The sequence below is a fragment of the Chiloscyllium plagiosum genome, unplaced genomic scaffold, assembly GCF_037043375.1.
Source record: "Chiloscyllium plagiosum isolate Xiang-an unplaced genomic scaffold, Cpla_swu_hap1 HiC_scaffold_7, whole genome shotgun sequence".
NCBI lineage: Eukaryota > Metazoa > Chordata > Chondrichthyes > Orectolobiformes > Hemiscylliidae > Chiloscyllium > Chiloscyllium plagiosum.
The window spans coordinates 91834789-91853047 of NW_028270145.1; the positions used below are offsets into that span (position 1 = coordinate 91834789).

An 18259-nucleotide genomic window follows, 5' to 3' on the forward strand; every position below is an offset into this window, starting at 1 on the left:
AAAGCCTTCAATTTTATTCAGTGAGCAAGTGAATAACCTGATAAAAGCGGCATTTGCTGCTGGGAACAGATGGGGACTACTTGCCTTTAGAGAAGCAACAAATTTATAGTTTGTGTATGGTCACTGCACCCGACTCATATCTCTTGAACTCAATGTCAATTAAGTTATGTGTGGTTTATTGCACGTAATGCTGCAGCATGCTCTCTTATAGAAGCTATTTCTCCTGCTCAATGTCCTCACATTCCTTCTCCGATGTGCTGCCATTCTCTGAGCTCTTCAGAGTCCATTGCATATCCTCATTGCCTGCTCCATTTGTACACATCACAGCATGTTTTCATTAGTATCTTCATTTGCCAACATTACCCCCTGAACCACAAGCTGACAAATAAGCTGTACCAATCATCATGCTGCATTGTCCTTCCCTGCTCCATCTAAATAAGAATATTTATGATCATCAACAGCCTCCTCCCTTCCACAGTAACCTATCTTCTCCAATGCACGATGGTCTCCCACCATTGCACATTAATTTCTCCCACTACACAATTATGTGTACTCTCTGTAACCCAGCACCCTGCCTGCAAACAAACAATTGATTTCCCCAGCTTCCTTACCACAGTAATGGTTCCTGATAAAGCAGGAGAAAGTGAGGTCTGCAGATGCTGGAGATCAAAGTTGAAACTTTATTGCTGGAACAGCACAGCAGGTCAGGCAGCATCCAGGGAACAGGAGATTCGACGTTTCGGGCACAGGCCCTTCTTCAGGAAGGGCACAGGCCCTTCCTGATAAAGCACATTGAATTTGCATTGAGCAGACCCCAGGACTGACCATGGCACGTCCCCACTGACCTATTTGGGTGGACTGATGAATGATCAGGTTCCTAAGTAACCTTTCTACAGCTCTGGACTGGCTAACTACAAATTTCCGTAACTGGTTGAACAGGACCTGTCAAGCTGACTGTGGGCCGATCCCCAGACTGTCATGATACGGAATCCCTGAGCCCAACCATACAGGGGAGCCAACAGACTGTGTCCTTGTCTGAGATAGAGCTCTGATCTTGACGACAGCAGCAGTCCCTTGTGACCTGAGCAAAGGCTACTCCTCTTGAACATAGAGATGCAATCCATTTGATTTGAAGTGCATTTTCTGTGTTTGCTGCTAGCAGATGCTCCAGATGTGAGGCATGGTACCATACAGCACCTTCTTGTCTACTTTCTTGACTGATCACTGATGCCAACCATGACAAGCTGCTCAGCTTGTGCGAAACAGTAAGGCAATGCTTGGTACTCTGAGCCTTTCAAGCACTGAAAATGGTGGCAAAGTACAAAAAAGGCAAGATAGGCTGTGAGCATCCAAGCAGGTACGGAGAACAAACTAAGAGCCCTGACATTCACCTGGTTCAATCGCTCAGGTCGCTGTTTGTCCCTGTGTGCAAAGTATGTTGGAAGCTGCAGTACATGAAAGGAGATGGTATGCTACAAAGTGAAGCATATAAGTGGAGAGTTGTATTATAACTGAGTCAGAGATGTGCCATGATGATGTGGTGAGGCTAGTACTTGCCCATGGCTAACGTCTGTAGCTGAGGGTTTCATTAAGTCACAGCCTGTGGAGTGTGCCCTGACATGTCAGGGACTGCTGTTCAGGTTGGAGATCCAGAGGAGCAAATGACGAGCAGGAGGCACCAGGTTCTCTTTCTGACTTTCATGTCAGGAATTGTTGCTGTCTATTTTTTCTCTGATGCATGGGAGACTGCATATAAATGAGGCACGATTACGTACTAATGACATAAATGCTAGCAATTAGATGTCTTGTCATTCCAAGCTTTTGTGCAGAATCAGACTTCTTTCCCTCAACATTGAGGACCTTATTTCTCTAAACATTTTCCCAATTGATTTCCCATTGCCCACAATGGGTTGAGAAAGTTCAACCCATTGTGTCCAGGCTGGGTGTCTGCAAGAGCAACTCAGCTGGTGCCAGTCCGCGCATTTTCCCTGTAACCCAGTCCTTTGTTTCATTTCTTGTGTCTATCCAATTCCTTTCAAAAGCAATGATTGAATCTGTCTTCCCTGCGTTCGCAATCAGTACATTCCAGGATAATCATATGCATTACATAAGGGTTTAATCCAGAATCTTTTTACATTAATTTTTTTTCTAAAATGACTGTTCAGAAGATTTTTGTTTTGCGTTCTTCTCTTTGAAGTGTGGCATTAGTTGGTTTAGTGTAAATTGTACTGATAAATCACAGAAGAGAAAAATAATGTGTCTGTCGATTCAAATTTCTTCCAGCAGGTGAGTCCAGCCCAAGATGTCTCTCTTTCAAATGCTCCAGTAAACTCCCATCCAGGAACAATATTGCTGTCTGAGGGATCTCAAACTGCCCTTCCCCCTTTCCATGATCTGTCTGGTGACCAACATCAAATGGGACAGGTTCAAGGTCAGCAAGGCAGAGAAGAAGCCCCCACTGTGGGTCCCCATGACCCTTCTGTTGATGCTATATATAAAGCTGTGGTGGATGCTGCGAGCAAAGGAATGCAAGTTGTGATCACTACAGCAATGAGTAGTACTTCTCAAATGAGCCCAATCCCAGCCCTGAGTGCCATGAGTGCCTTTACTGCCTCCATTGCAAATCCTGTGAATCTTTCCAATGCAGTCAATGCAGTGATTCATGGGAAAAGACTTTCCAGCATGGAGATTGACAACCGGCTCCACAGTCAAAACATTCTCGCAAGTAGACATGCCAGAGGTGTGAAGTTGAGAAAAAGTACTGAACAAGCAAAAATTACTCCTGAAGGGGAAGGATTTGAGTACTTCAAATCACCAGGTCACAACACGCCTAAAAAACAGTGGGAAACTGAGCAACTTGCAGCTGGCGATACAACAGTGTGGAAATGTGAGAAGTTTCTCGAACACTCTGGGCAGGTAAATCATAGTCCCTCTGTGGACAGGATACCTTCTTTTCATGGAGAGCAGACTGATGGAGTGTTACAGCAGAAAAACTGTCACTTGGACAAAAGATTTGTTGAGGATGGTTTTAAATTTAATAGTCAAAAAAGACACATTGTTAACATTAAAGAAAGACTAGAGAATACTTTGGAAAGATGCACACACATCAATGGAAACCGGTCTCAACAGAACAGGAACTTTAGTGAGTTGCTAACAGCACCTAAGCAAGAACTTGCCATAGAGGAGCAATCTCCAAGCTCCTCGGCTAGTTTGGAGGGAATGCCAGGTTCTTTGGCACATGACTATATTCAGTACAACGGCGATTACAGTTCGGAAAACATTAATGGTTGTGCTCCAAGTCCTTCAGACACTAAAAGTATCAGCAGCGATGATGATTTGAAGATTCCAGATTCTCCATCTAATGAATTAATACACTATAGACCAAGGACGTTTAATGTTGGTGACTTGGTCTGGAGTCAAATAAAAGGATTTCCTTCATGGCCAGGAAAGTTGGTGAGAGAAGATGAAGTCCACAATTCCTGTCAGCAAAACTCTGAAGAGGGAAAGGTAAATAATACAGTAAGAAAAAAATTGCACACATCAGTTTTCACTGTGGTATATAACTGACAGTTTTCTGCAGTAGCCATTTTTTTATTACTTTTCTATATTTAAAGAAACAATTGACTTTTAAGTAGGAATAGATTTACCAACTTCAATTGATGATTTTTTTAAATTTTGGAGCCAAGCTAACTGATGTTTCTGTTGCTGAATTTCTTTCCAAAGGAAATGATAGTTGAAAAACCTTTAATGCCCTAAAGTGAGCCTGTCACTTATCAATATAAGCAAACATTACCACTTACTGACTGCAAATAAGTCCAATTTAAATTTAATGCTAGCATCTGTTCTTTAACAAATATCAAATACTATTATTAAATATATTTATTTACTCTTATGTACCAAAAATGGGAGAAGAATAACACTGATATTCTATGTGAACACTTGAATTATATGTGAACCTTTCAACATATTAAATGTCTTAAGAAGTTGACAGAAGAGAAATAGAATGTACAGAGCAAAATATTCAAAAGTGATTGAAAGCTAATAGCAAAAATGTTTTGATGAGGGGAGAGTGTATCTTTAAGGCCATCCTGAAAAGGACCAAGTCTGATGAAGGCTGTGCCAGCAGTGGGACAGTGGAGGAGAGTACATTGATCAAGGGGTATTTGACTGAGTAGCACAGATTATAATTTAGGCCTAGGTGGTGAATGGATGCATAAATGAGAGTTTTGAATTCATTGTGTCAAAAGTGAAAGAATAGTAGAAATGAACGTTGAGTATGGCAGTGGCATTGAAGTTTTGGTCAGGCTACAAAGGGGAGTGCATATGAACAGCTTAGTCTGGAAATAACAAAAGTGCAATTAAGACTTTTAATAGTAATGAAAGTAGTGGGTGATGCGGTAGAAGTGGGTGAAAGAAGTTTTGTTTGTCCAAAAATTATGCACTATCAATTTTAATCTGAGCAAGGGAGGGAATTAAAATGAACTAAGTGTGGAGATTGTGGGTGAATGGCCTTCACAATTTGTGGAAGTTCCAACTGATTCATGGTTTAATGGTGGATAATCTAAAAATCAAAGTGTGGCACTGACACTGGTAGTTGGAAGATTTTGTTGGTTGCATCTAACCTATGTATAGGTGGTGACCCTTCCCTTTGAATAGTTTCATTGACAGAGGACTCAGAATACAAGTTCACAATATACCAGAAGTAACTATGCAGGAATGCTTGGAGAAGCTGTTGCTGAGTGACCTGCGTTTCATCCTATAACGTAGTAATGATCTGCCTTCTTAGATCACTACAATCCGTAATTATGATTAGGAGGGAGTTCAGGATTGCAATAAAGCAATAGTGTGAAACATTCTATGGAGGACACCATGAAACAAAGGCCACAGAAGGGAATAAGTGAGAAACCTTATCAAATGTCATAGAAAGTGCAAGTCAGCAAAACTCACTATGGGTAATTTCACCCAACATAGTCTAATGGACATGAATGGGGCTGAGAATAATGAAAAGAATTCAAATGGGTAATTATGGGACAGACAACTGTGTGTTTAAGACTTGGAAAGAGAAACAAAGATGGAAATGTGTTGCTGGAAAAGCGCAGCAGGTCAGGCAGCATCTAGGGAACAGGAGAATCGACGTTTCAGGCATTAGCCCTTCTTCAGGAAGAAGGGCTAATGCCCGAAACGTCGATTCTCCTGTTCCCTAGATGCTGCCTGACCTGCTGCGCTTTTCCAGCAACACATTTCCATCTCTGATCTCCAGCATCTGCAGACCTCACTTTCTCCTCAAAGAGAAACAAAGAACAGGTATGGACCATCGGGTCGAAAAGCTGAGAGTTCAAACTTAGAATTTGAAAATAATTAATCTTGACAATTTTCGAGAAAGAAAGAGTATTTCCAAAGGCAATTTCAGTAAGCCTTCAGAAAAGGGACATGAGTGTGCAGCCTAGGAAGGGATTGGAGGAATAGGAAGTATATAATTAGACTTTTTCATTGTCGAATTGGTTCCACTGATAATGGGACTTCAATAAATGTGGTGCATATGCATTCTCAGAAGGCATTCAATAATGTGCCTTACACAAAGTTTGTAAGAAAAATTCAGTTGTAGAAATGTAGAAAATGTAGACAGGCTAAATGACTGCTGATAAAATTGAGTGAGAGTTCTAAGTAGTTTAACATCCAATTTTAGTCTCAATATATATGTGTGTGTCGATATATCTCAATGACTTATATATCTAGATTTGGATGCCAACAGAGAGGGCAAGCTCAAAGAATGAATTAGTTGTTACAAAACTTTTGTGGGACTGTGTTTATTGAAATTTGTGCAGTTCTGACTACTAATAAATCTCGACTCCAAAGACTCCAAATTTGAGGATGCAGCAGTGAGAATTACACCAGGGACATGATGAAAGTGAGAGATGGTGATTAGGTTTTTGAAGATGAAAGCACGAAAGGCAGAGCAAAGAATCACAGTATGTTGGTAAAGGTAACAAAGTTGTGGCTGGCCAGAGTGGAGGAAAATGACTGTTGGTGAGGGAAGTATAGAATTCATTTTTAGGTGAAATTGTAATGGAAGATGTAGACGGAGATTTGAGTGAGTTGAGATTTCGATAGCCTTGTTAATTAATGATCAATACCTTGAAGATGAATAGATATCATATGACGGTTAAGCCAAGGGAATGACTCGGCATGTTAGGAGAATTATGCATAGAATGAAGGCTGTAGAGCAATTAGTTAACGTAGCAGTAGGTGGCATAGCAAGAGTTAAGTGAATTTGAATTTTTTTCAAGCGTATGAAGGAAAAATAATCAAGAGCTATTTATTATATTTTAGAACAGAAAAGACTTTCTGCAGTTATAAACCCGCCTGTTCTTTTCTGCAGAGTTCTATTAATTTTCAATCCCACAGCCCTGCAGTTAATTTCCTTCAAATACCTGTCCAGTTTTATTTTGAGGTCTTTGATTGTCCATGAAAGTGGTGAAATGGAAGCAGTGTGTTGAGGTTATTATCAATGAGGTTAAATCATTCTTCCTTTCAGTCCTCCTGCATTTCCTGCCCAAAATCGTAAATCTGTGTCTGTTGGTCCTTGTACCATCAGCTCAGGGAAAATTCTTGTCTACCGTATTTAAGCCTGTCATAATAATGTACAGCTAACTTTTAAAATATTTCTGTATTCCACCAAAATATATTTTTTGTGGACTTGAGCAGATGCAATCATCTCATTTTTAAAAAATTTATGTAGTATTTTTAATAAGACTTTTAATATGCTGTTAAGTTGCAGAATGTGAAATTCAAATTGTCTTTTGAATATGTAGCTTTCAGATTACATTTAACTTGCGCAATTGAAATTTGATGTGCTGCATTTCAACTCATACACAGTTAATTTTACATTAAACATATAAACTTCATTTTACAGCTTTATAGCAAAAATGTTAACAGTTCAAACATTAAACTAGAAATTGCTCATTGGTAGTATATACAGTATTTACCTTTTGTTCTTCACATGTTTAAGAATGTAATTAAGATCACAATGGCCAAGAATTATGAATAAAATTGCACTAATTTATAACTTTGTTTACGCAGGCATCTATGCAATATATTTTGCATATTGTAAATGTAAAATCTTCCATGAACCAATGGATTTAGGCACCTTTATAGAACGTACTTTTGTTCAAAAAAAAAGTTTTGCTTCAGAAAAATATTTCCTCGTACAGAACAATCTCGGTTATCCAAATCTCAATTATCCGAATGTCAGATTATTCAAACAAGATCTCAAGGTCCCGTAAAAATGCTATCCATTATCCAAACAATCCGTTATCCGAACTCTGTTATCCGAATGAAGTACTCCCCACCCGTCTCGTTCGGATAATCGAGCTTGTTCTGTATTTCACATTATCTATTTCAGCCGATGCTACATAACTGTCTCCATGCCTCGTTTGCTGCTCAAATCTTTTCTTGTGCCTTTCGTACCTACACACTTGGCATTTTAAACTCTCACCTGGCTGGTTTTCCATGCTATATCTAAACTTGAGCTCATCCTGCCTAATTTTCACCAAATCTGATTCACCCCTAAACCCTATGCTTACTGATCTACATTGGATCTCTCTTAAGTAATTACCCAATTTCAAAACTGGCATCATTTTTTTTCTAAATCTATAACCTCATGCCCTCCTAATTTCTGGAATCTTCTCAGCCCAACATACTTCTGAAGTATCTTCTTTCCATGACTTTGAACCTCTGAGGATCACTGATATAAATTGCTCCATCATTTAGAAACATAGAAGCATAGAAAATCAGTGCAGGAGTAGGTCATTTGATATGATTATGGCTGATCGTGTAATCTCAGTATCCCAGTCCTGCCTTCTCCCCATACCCCTTGATCGTTTTAGCCACAAGGGCCATGTCCAACGCCTCCTTGAACATTCCTAATGAACTGGCCCCAACAGCTTCCGGTGGTAGAGAATTCCACAGGTTCACAACTCTGAGTAAAGAAATTCTTCCTCAGTCCTGAATGGTTTACCCCTTATTCTTAATCTGTGACTCCTTGTTTGGACTTCCCCAACATCAGGAACATTCTTCCCAAATTGAGCCCGTCCAAACCCATCAGGATTTTATGTTTTCTATGACATCATCATGCCCTCCATATGTCAGTCCTGCCATCTAGGAATTAGTTTGGTAAACCATCGCTGGACTTGCTCAATAGCAACAATGTCCTTCAGACGTGGAGACCAAAACTGCACACAGTACTCAAGGTGTGGTTCATCAAGGCTCTATATAACTGCAGGGAGATATCCTTACTCTTATATTCAAATCTTCTTGCTATGAAGGAGAGCATGCCCATTAGCATTCCTCACTGCCTGTTGCACCTGCATGTCACCCTTCAGTGATTGTTCCACCATGATGCCCAGGTCTTGTTGCACCTCACCTCTTCCTAAACTGCCATCAATCAGATAATCTGCTTTCCTGTTTTTGTGACCAAAGTGGTTAACCTCACATTTAAGCACATTATATTGCATTTGTCCAAGTCACTCTGCAGTCTCTTAGCATCCTTCACACAGTGCAGAACGCTACCCAGCTTAGTGTCATCTGTAAATCATTTACTTTATATTGTGAACAGCTGAGATCCCAGCACTGAGCCTTGCTACACCCCACTTATCTCTGCCTGCCATATTGAAAATTGGAAACAGTAGCTTCAGTTAATAAGGCCCAAAGTTCTGGAATTCCCTCCTTAAACTGACTTCTTTGACCAAGTTGTTTTTGTTATATTTCCTGATACTTCCTTATGTGGCTTCATGTCAAACTGTGATAACTTTCCCATAAAGTGTTTTGGGGCATTTAATGAAGCTAAAGGGGCTTTATATTATAAGTTGATATTGTGCTTGACTCAGTGCAATTACTCTATTCCACAACTGGTGAGTAACACTTAAATAACTGAAAATGACTTGAAATTTTTTTTTTTTGTTCCATTGCTGTGCAGTAATTGGTTTCATAGTGTTGATTTTAAAACATGCCCTTGTGTATCCTTACACTTTTTTTTCCAATCAAAAACTTGATATTGAAAGCCTCCTCACAAACTAACAAACATATGCAACTACAGTGATGATATATTTGATTTGTGGATTGGACTGGCAATGACTGGCGAGAATGATGATTTTAAATTAGCTAAAATAATGGAAACTATGTTTGCCCTGCATTAAGAATAATAATGCACAAATGTGAAATGAAATATAGAAAATATTGGAAAGAAAGAACATATCACCCAACATTTGTAAAGAAAAGCAACAGGTTTGAAGGGCCATACAAATGAAAAGCTAATCTGCATCATCTGGAATCAGGACTACTTCCTGTATTTTTTTCAAAATGTAATGCATCATGCTTGGATTTTATTGAACCAGTCATCAATCTTCAAGAGTTAAAATTGTGGCTTTATTAAAAGAAAATGCACTTTGTTCAGAATTTCAACATTTTAAGCATAACAACAAACCTAGTAGGTGAATGCTGGAACTCCTTTAAACTTAATCAGAACGGACTCAATAACAGTACTGTAACATTTCTAAACAAAAAAGAATCTGCTTTCTGGATGATTTATTTCACCTGATTCAATATAAAAATTCCAAAACTCTGGTTTCAATTTTTGAAAGGTCTTGATCCAAGCATAGAACTTCTTGCCAGACTGGTTCATGTATTTATCAAGATTCAACTATATTGGTCTTCAAATATTGTTGTACAAACCTTCCGTTTCCTCAAATGATAGTTGGCAATGATTAACTATTGATTGTTGACAAGTGCAATTATGCAGACATTAACCTGGCTTTTCATAATTATTATAAACTGTATGATTGTGTGCTCTTTGGAGAGAATATTTTGGCCATAAACACAGAATTTTCCTCTTTAAGGCATGCCTGTTGAGCAAAATGTTAAGCTGTGTCCTAAATACAGTGACTATTGACAGAGTAGTTTTCTGCAGCAGGACGGAGTCAATATGCTGTCCTGACCTCGCAAATACCTCTCAATAGCAGGTTGGTTTAGTGGGTTGCAATTATTTTGTGTCTTCTCACACTGACCTTGAAACCAGTTCATGTTGTGGAAGGAATTGTAAATTGGCTAACAGACTGATGGCATGAACTTTTATCTGTGGCAATTAACCATCTTTATGCTGACTGATTTTGGACCTTGGCTACATCAGAGATTTTGGGTTGTCAACCTCTCCCCTGCCTGAGGCACAATGACCTTCCAGTTAAACCACCACCAGTCATCTCTCTTGAATGAGAGAGTAGCACTATAGTCTGGTAGGACTACAGTGACTTTACCTTTTACCATGTAATAAGGAAGATACTAAGCATAGTCTGAACCATTTTTGAAATTGAACAGTTTTCTGTTAAATTCAGAAACTGATCTTTGTCAAAACAGATTTTAAATATCATTTTCAAAAACATTTCCATGGATACATTCTGCATCTGCTATGTAAAGTAGTCGGGTCTGGTTGTGGTATTTCCATAAAGGTTTCGCTTCCTAAAGCTGAGTCAGCGCAAACTTGCCCAGTGGCCTTTCTCTTGATCTCTTGCATTGCATAATTCACCTTCACTTCAGATATAAAATTTCTTTACAGAGATTATGGGCCATTCACATGGCAGTTAGCTTTATTCCACAAAAACAGATTGCATTATCCTACCTCTTTAGTTTCTTCTGCGTTTTCCACATGCTCATCTCCATAAAACCAGCACCATTTTCCTTGATCACTTCTGTCTCATCTCCAGATCATCCAACTATTTCTTGGTTCCACATGCACTAATATTCACGAACATCTAATGTTTAATGTTTTATAAATTTCTTTCAAAAGAACTGTCATGACTTTGTTTTCAAAAGAAACCTTCAATACTTTTATTGCCGCCTGGTATCCAATCTCATTAATATTTCAAATACTTGAATGCATTGTTACAATCTAAATATACATTCACCCTTAACATGGTTCCAGTCCGTGGCACTGAAATATTCCTCGAGTCAAATTGTTCCAGTACAACTACAACACTGGCATCTGCCAAAATACCAAATGTCTCCTATCCGGCTCAGAAAGGGTAGAACAATCCAGCCAAATATAGTTAAGGTGGGAGCGATTGCCCCTGACATTAGGGTAAGATTTACAGTTTTATCAGGCCCGAACAAAATTGAAGTTGATGGGAGTCAGGGCGGATTCTCCATTGGCTAAAATAATACCGAGCGCAAAGAAACATGGTTGTGACGATGGAAGCCAGTTTTTTCATCTTTGAGATATTACTGTAAGAAGTTCCTTTGCCACCTCACAATGACCGTTGTTCGCAGTGTTCAGTTACATTCCCAATTCCTGAGATAACAAAGCAATCCGTAACTTGGACTATTAAGTGGCAAGTAGCATTTGTGCCACACAATTGCCTTGCAATTAGTATCTACAGCAAGCATCTAACCCTCCTCCCTATGAAACTGAATGATGTTTTCATCATTGAATCCTTCACTGTCAATGTTCTAGGAGGGTTATCGTTGACCAAAAAACTAATTGAACCACCACATGAATACTCTTGAATTCATTTATGTGATGAGAGCATCAGCGTCTGGGCCAGAATTTACTATCCCTCCCTGTTGCCCACCAGAGAACAGTTCTGAGTCAACCACACTGCTGTGATCTAGATTCACTTGTAGACAAGACTAGGTAAAGATGGCAGTCTCTTTCAAGGACTTCATTGAATCAGACGGGTGTTTACAACAATCAACACTGGATTCATGGCTGTTGTTACATTTAATTCCAGGTTCTTAATTCAAATTCCACTATCTGCCATGGCAAGATTCAAACTCAGGTCCCCAGAAAATCACCTGGGTCTCTGCATTAACAGTCCAGCAATAATAGCACTAGGCCATAGCCTCTCCCTTGTTATTGCAGTCAGGAGAAGCAGTGTATAACTCAATTGATTCCTAAACATTTCCACCAACTGCAAGGGCACAAGTCTGAAATACGATTGATTGCTTGTGGCCTGCCTAGATGAGTGCAGCTTCACAGAGTTCTGCACCATTCAGCCTAAAGTAGCCTGCTTGATAAAGACTCAAAAGATGCCACCTTAATCATTCTGTGGAACATAACTGCAGTATAAAAGTTGAACTATAACAATACCCCATAGCTCCATGGCCAGTGCATCCCAATTACATGTAACCTACCATGGTAATAGAGTAAGATTACTGAAAACGAACCTTCTAGCTCAGTGAGCAAACCTACATTCAGAACGTCAACCTGAGCTACACATCTTCTCAAAACTTGCTACGGTTGAATAGGTTGATTAAAAATCGGATGAGTTTTGAAGGTGTAAATACCAGAAGTTATGATTAAATCTATGGTTTATGCGGAAGATTGATAAGATCAATAATTAATGCAAGGTTTACTGGTAAAGAATCAAATACTTAGGAGTCAATTTAAAAAAACCGAGTCGAAATATACTTCAGCAGTGTCAAAAATTTACAAGTTTCTTAAACATACTGGCTGATTCCTTTTTTGTCTGCTTCTGCCATGTGTTTGGCAGTGAATTTCAGAATTTTGACCCAGCAACAATGAAGAAATCATAATATATTGGTAACAAACACATTGACTTGGATCCCATTTACCATCCCCTGAGAAAAAGAACAGGAAATGACATCACCACAGAAAATGACATCACCAGCCCAAGGAAAGTCAAACACTTAAATAGAAAGTGGGCTGCACCACCAGTGCTTCATCCGGAGGCTCAGTGAAGATGTTACCTAGTATGGTGACGAAATGTCTGAAAACGAATCTTCCAGCTCAGTGAGCAAGCCCACATCCCCTATTTAGACATGTTATAACAAACCTAGGTTATCTGGTCCAGTGGTCAGGAGACTACCACTGTGCCATAAGAGCCCTTATTCCCTCTTCAAAACTGTGCTGCACAGTGCATCTTCTCAATTAATTTACATGTGACTTTTAGGAACATTCCCCCAGCATTGCTTTGCTTTCATTTGTAATACCTTTGATTTTGTACATTTCCAAAAAGCAAAAAATAATATTTCTGTGGAAAACTAATTTATAAAATGAGTTTTTTTTAGTTTTAATATTGAACCTGATGCCAACTTGCAAGACTTGCAACAAATTTTCAGAACCCTCCCCATTGCATTTGTAGTGTCTGTTGACAATTTGATTAAGAAAAGGTGGGAATGGTCATTCTTTCAACACCATTGCTTGCGTGACTACTTACCGTTGTGCATTTATGTTTGCCAGTTGTGTCCATTTGTGGAGTTAGAAATTTAGCTGCACATCCGTGTTAGTGTCTGAGGCCTGCTGGAGGTGCACCATCGTCAAAACAATTGAAGTTTTTTTTAAGAAAAAAAAAGACCAAATTTTATTTTGTTTTAAGAGGTGAGAAAAAGTGACACACATGATTAAGGGAAGTGCTTGAGGATGCTGGCATTGAGGTAAAAGGAGATAAATGCAGCATGCTACTCTGTTTTTTTTTCCAGACTAAACTCTTAATCCTGTCCTACTTTATAATCTCCCTGGAAGCAAGTTACTGCTTGAGAAATGAATAATGCTAAAGATCACTTGAAAGAAAATAACAAGTAATATTTTCAAGTTTCTTTTTTTCTGTATGTTCTGTTTTCAAGATTTTGTGCTTAACTATCTTTCTATGTGACTTTCTATTTCTGGTATATTTTTCTGGCAATGAGCACAACAGGTCTTGTAACATCATTCACAGTTACTATTATTTATGGTAGTCATTGTCCAAAGATGGACCAGCTGACTGTTTTACATGCTCTAAATCTTTTTCATCCCATCTGAATTCCATACCAACAGTCACCAAGTACCTGAATACAAAATTTTGCACATGTTCCAGTCACACTTCGAATCTAATCTCTTTCTCTATATATTGTTATAAGACCATAAGACATAGGAGCGGAAGTAAGGCCATTCAGCCCATTGAGTCCACTCCGCCATTCAATCATGGCTGATGGGCATTTCAACTCCACTTACCCACATTCTCCCCGTTATAAACTAATCAGTTTCTTTAAGGGAAGAAATCAAAGCCTATTCCTGATTATTTTCGACAGGTAGTATTTATTTTGGTCCTTCTGTCCTGCGTGGGCTAGAATTCATGTTAAAATCAAAGGCTGCAGAAGGAGATGCAAAATATAACCAGTAGTTGGTAATACTGGTTTTGCAGCAAACTAAATACAATATAAATCAAAATGAATGGTGCAATTGACTTTGTCTCTGGAGTATTTCTTTTTGGGATCGTGATGGCTTTATCATGGTGGCTTTATGCTGTGTGTAGCTCGTAAATTTGCTGCTGAAGCCACAAAATGGTACTTGACATTATGAAATACTTTATTGAAAATGACTATGACCACTTCACAGAGGAGGTGAGCATGAAGGGAAATGTGTAGATGTAGGCAACAGTATTTATTGTTCTTCCTGCCTCAGTTCGATCATCAACATAACCAAATCAGGAAATTCCTGATCAGATTGTACAACAATGCAGATCATTTAACAATGAATTTTTGTTTGTCGAATGCCAAAATAGGCTATGCTGGAACAAATACTTCAAACTCTAGTCTGAGTTAAAGCTGATACACCACACTCAGACATGGCAACATCCATCCTTGTATAGCTGACCCCAAAGGCAGTGTGTTTTCCCCATATCCATTGATGAAAGTAAAGGCCATGAAGGCATGTAAGTCAGCTATTGTGCAAGGCATTGAGCAGCTCAGTATAACTGAGGATTCACTGCTGGGATGTTCATTCTTTTGCAAGAGAATTGAATATTACAGCTAAACTAAGTGGAAAAGGCTAACCAGCATAGTCAGTTTGTGTACAAAGTATGAGGGGAAAAAAGATCAGGAGCAGGAAGATTAATGAATGCCATCACTCCAGGATTAGAGACAAAAGAAACTGCAGATGCTTTCCATTGTGACCATTCTTGGCTGCCTCCATTGTCAAAATGAATCACAGCGCAAACTGGAGGAACAATACCTCATCTTCCACCTGGGCAGCCTACAGCCCAGAGGACTCAACATTGAATTTTCCAATTTCAAATAACTTTTCTCCCCATCCCCTGACTCCATTCACAGCCCATCCCCTTCCTATCCACTGCTCCCTGCCACCAACTGGATCCATTCTGCCCACTGACCAACCAAGCCATACTGTTACAACAATGGGTAAACTCACCTGTTTAATTTAAAAACCAGCAACACAGAAATGATTTATCCCATGCAGTAATCTGTGAAAATTTGATAGGCCAAGAACTATTTAAAGAAAAAATTAACAACTTTATTTCTTTTTTTTTATAGATATTTTTATTAGAAATTTAACCTTTTTACAAGTTTACAAAAATAAACAAAACTCTCAGATATAAACATTGATATACAATTAGCTCAAATATACAATAACCATAATTTGACAAAAAAAGAAAAAAAAACAAAACAAAAAAAAACGAAAAGAAAAAAAAACACAAACAAACAAAACTCAACTATCTACTAATCTAACCTACAACTAACCAGGGTGTATATTTAAGTCTCTTACATGCTCGGGATGTGTTAACATCAGATATGATAAAACCCGTATTCGTGCGGGATTCCTCCCCCGAGGGGCTGCGGACCAGCCAGGTCTGTAGTCTCAATTAAATAAAAGCCCTTGTTAGGATAGCCGAAATATCTGTATTTATGTAATTCAAAAAGGGCTGCCATATTTTATAAAATAATTCGGTCTTTCGGTGCACCATATTTGTAAGGAAGTCAAGGGGAATACATTCCATAATTAGTCTGTGCCAATTTGAAAGTCCAGGGGGGCCCTCCGCCACCCAGTTCATCAAAATATTTTTCCTTGCACAGAAAGAAAGAATAGAAAATAGTCTCTTCCCGTACGTGTCCAGGGAGGGAAAGTTCGAAAAGCCCAAGAGGAGAGATACGGGGTCCACTTTTATTTCCGTTCCTAAAATTTCTGTCAGGGTGCTTGCTACTTTAGTCCAATATCTACGGATCTTATGACAGGTCCATAAGCAATGTACAAGAGTGCCCACCTCTATTTTGCATTTAGGACACATTGGAGATGCTCCTGCCTTAAATTTTGCCAATCGAACCGGTGCTATATGGGCCCTATGAAGTATCTTCAGCTGGATAGCCTGGGTTCTGTTGCAAATAGTAATTCTTCTAGCATTTTCCCAGATATCATTCCACGTTTCTGTGGAGATTTCTAGTCCCAGATCCTGATCCCATGTTTTAAGCAGATTATCCATATCTCCCGATACTTCATCATGTAGTAAATGATAAATATTACTGACGGAAGATACCCCCACTGGTCGTAGGACACTACATTCTCTATCGGATTTATAAAGACTATCTAATAACGTAGTCTTCTTCCAAATCTCGAATTTGGAAGTATCGAAAGAGGTCTCCATTGGGTAATCCGAATTTCTGACGCAGCTGTCCGAAAGACATCAGGACCCCATCCTTAAATAAATCCCCGAGACATGAGATACCCCTGGATCTCCAGAGTTTAAAAGTGGCATCTGTTAACCCCGGTTGGAATCCCCATGCTCCCACTATCGGTGCATAGGGGGATGTTTTATGTGAATTACCCTCATTTTGCCGCATTATATTCCAAGCCTTGATTGTATTCAGTATTATAGGGTTTTTACAGTGATCTGTAATGATTTTCCTCTTGTCTGAGAATAAAAGGTTAATAAGTGGGTATTTTACTTGAGAAGCCTCGATGTCCAACCAGATTGGGTCTTGTCTGATCCACAATCAATCAGCTATATAACTTAATAGGGAACTTAATTGATATTTCCTAAAATCTGGGAAGTCCAATCCACCCCTTGCCTGTGGAAGCTGTAGCTTCTTCAGCTTAATAAGGGGCCGCCTATGGTTCCAGATAAAGGAACTCAGCCAGCCGTATAATTTACATAAAGCTGTCCTCGGCAGCATCACCGGAAGCATTCTCATAGGATATAGGAGACGGGGCAGGATATTCATTTTGATTAATGCTATTCTACCCAACCAGGAAATTGGCAGGTCTCCCCATCGCTGGAGGTCCTGCCTTATCCTTTCCAATAAATACACAAAATTAGCCTTATACAACTGACCAAATACTGGGGTAATAAAAATGCCTAAATATAAGAAACCCTCCAGGGACCAGCGAAAGGGAAAAAGGGAACCGTCCGCTAAGCGGGGTATCACAGCAAGGCCACCCATTGGCATAGCCTCCGATTTTGAAAAGTTAATTTTATAACCTGAGAATGCACTAAATGTATTAATAACTTGGATTAAGCGAGGTATGGACATCAAAGGGTTACTGAGGAATAGAAGAACATCATCTGCATAAAGGGTAATTTTATGTTTACCTGTACCAATCCTTGGGGCCACTATATTAGGATCAGCTCGTATAGCTTCTGCTAGTGGTTCAATTATTAGCGTGAATAACAATGGCGAGAGGGGACATCCCTGACGGCAGCCCCTACCCACACTGAAGCTATCCGAGCCTAATCCATTGGTAACCACAACTGCTTTGGGATCACTATACAATGTTGAGATCCATTTGGTAAACACCTGTCCAACACCAAACCTCTCCAATGTGTAAAACAAATATGACCATTCGACCCTATCAAATGCCTTTTCCGCGTCTAATGAAACCACTACTCCTGGTATCTTTCCCTGATGACAAGCTTGAATCATATTCAGAGCCCTTCTAACATTATTGGATGATCTACGGCCCTTAATAAACCCCGTCTGATCCTCCTTTATAATATGTGGCAGTATCCTTTCTAATCTCAGTGCTAACGTTTTAGAGAGGATTTTAAAATCTACATTTAGCAAGGATATTGGTCTGTATGATGTACAATCTTCTGGGTCTTTTCCTTTTTTAAGGATAAGAGAGATATTTGCCTCTTTCAACGAAGGCGGGAGACAGCCCTGACTATATGCATAGTTATACATATCCATAAGTGGACCAACCAGTATTTCTGTAAATTCTTTATAGAATTCAGCTTGAAAGCCATCTGGGCCCGGCTTCTTACCATTTTGAAGGTGCCTAATTGCATCAACTATTTCTTGGGGTGTAAGAGGAGCATTTAGGACCGATACTTGTTCCGGAGTTAGGTCTGGAAAAGTCAAATTTTTAAAGAATGACTGCATCCTCTTCGTCCTATCTTCACAATCCTGTGATTTATATAACTCAGAATAGAATTTTCTAAAGGTCGCATTAATCTTTTTATGATCATGAGTCAAAATACCCGTA

The 18259-nt window shown here is 39.2% G+C and overlaps 1 protein-coding gene across 5 annotated transcripts in view; it reads left to right on the forward strand.

The window, feature by feature from the left end:
- The window catches only part of mbd5 (methyl-CpG binding domain protein 5), a 249617-nt gene that overhangs the window by 208443 nt on the left and 22915 nt on the right, over positions 1 to 18259 (forward strand). For 3 of the 5 annotated variants that reach the window (XR_015757722.1, XM_087989241.1, XM_087989242.1), the window contains one exon: positions 2284 to 3507. Coding sequence is in view for 4 of the 5 variants with exons in the window: in XM_087989241.1 (XP_087845367.1) it covers positions 2284 to 3507 (1224 nt within the window). In the remaining variant the exon portion in view is untranslated. The remainder of the gene's footprint in view (positions 1 to 2283; positions 3508 to 18259) is intronic. The other 2 variants (XM_043694122.2, XM_087989243.1) reach the window with 1 other exon arrangement.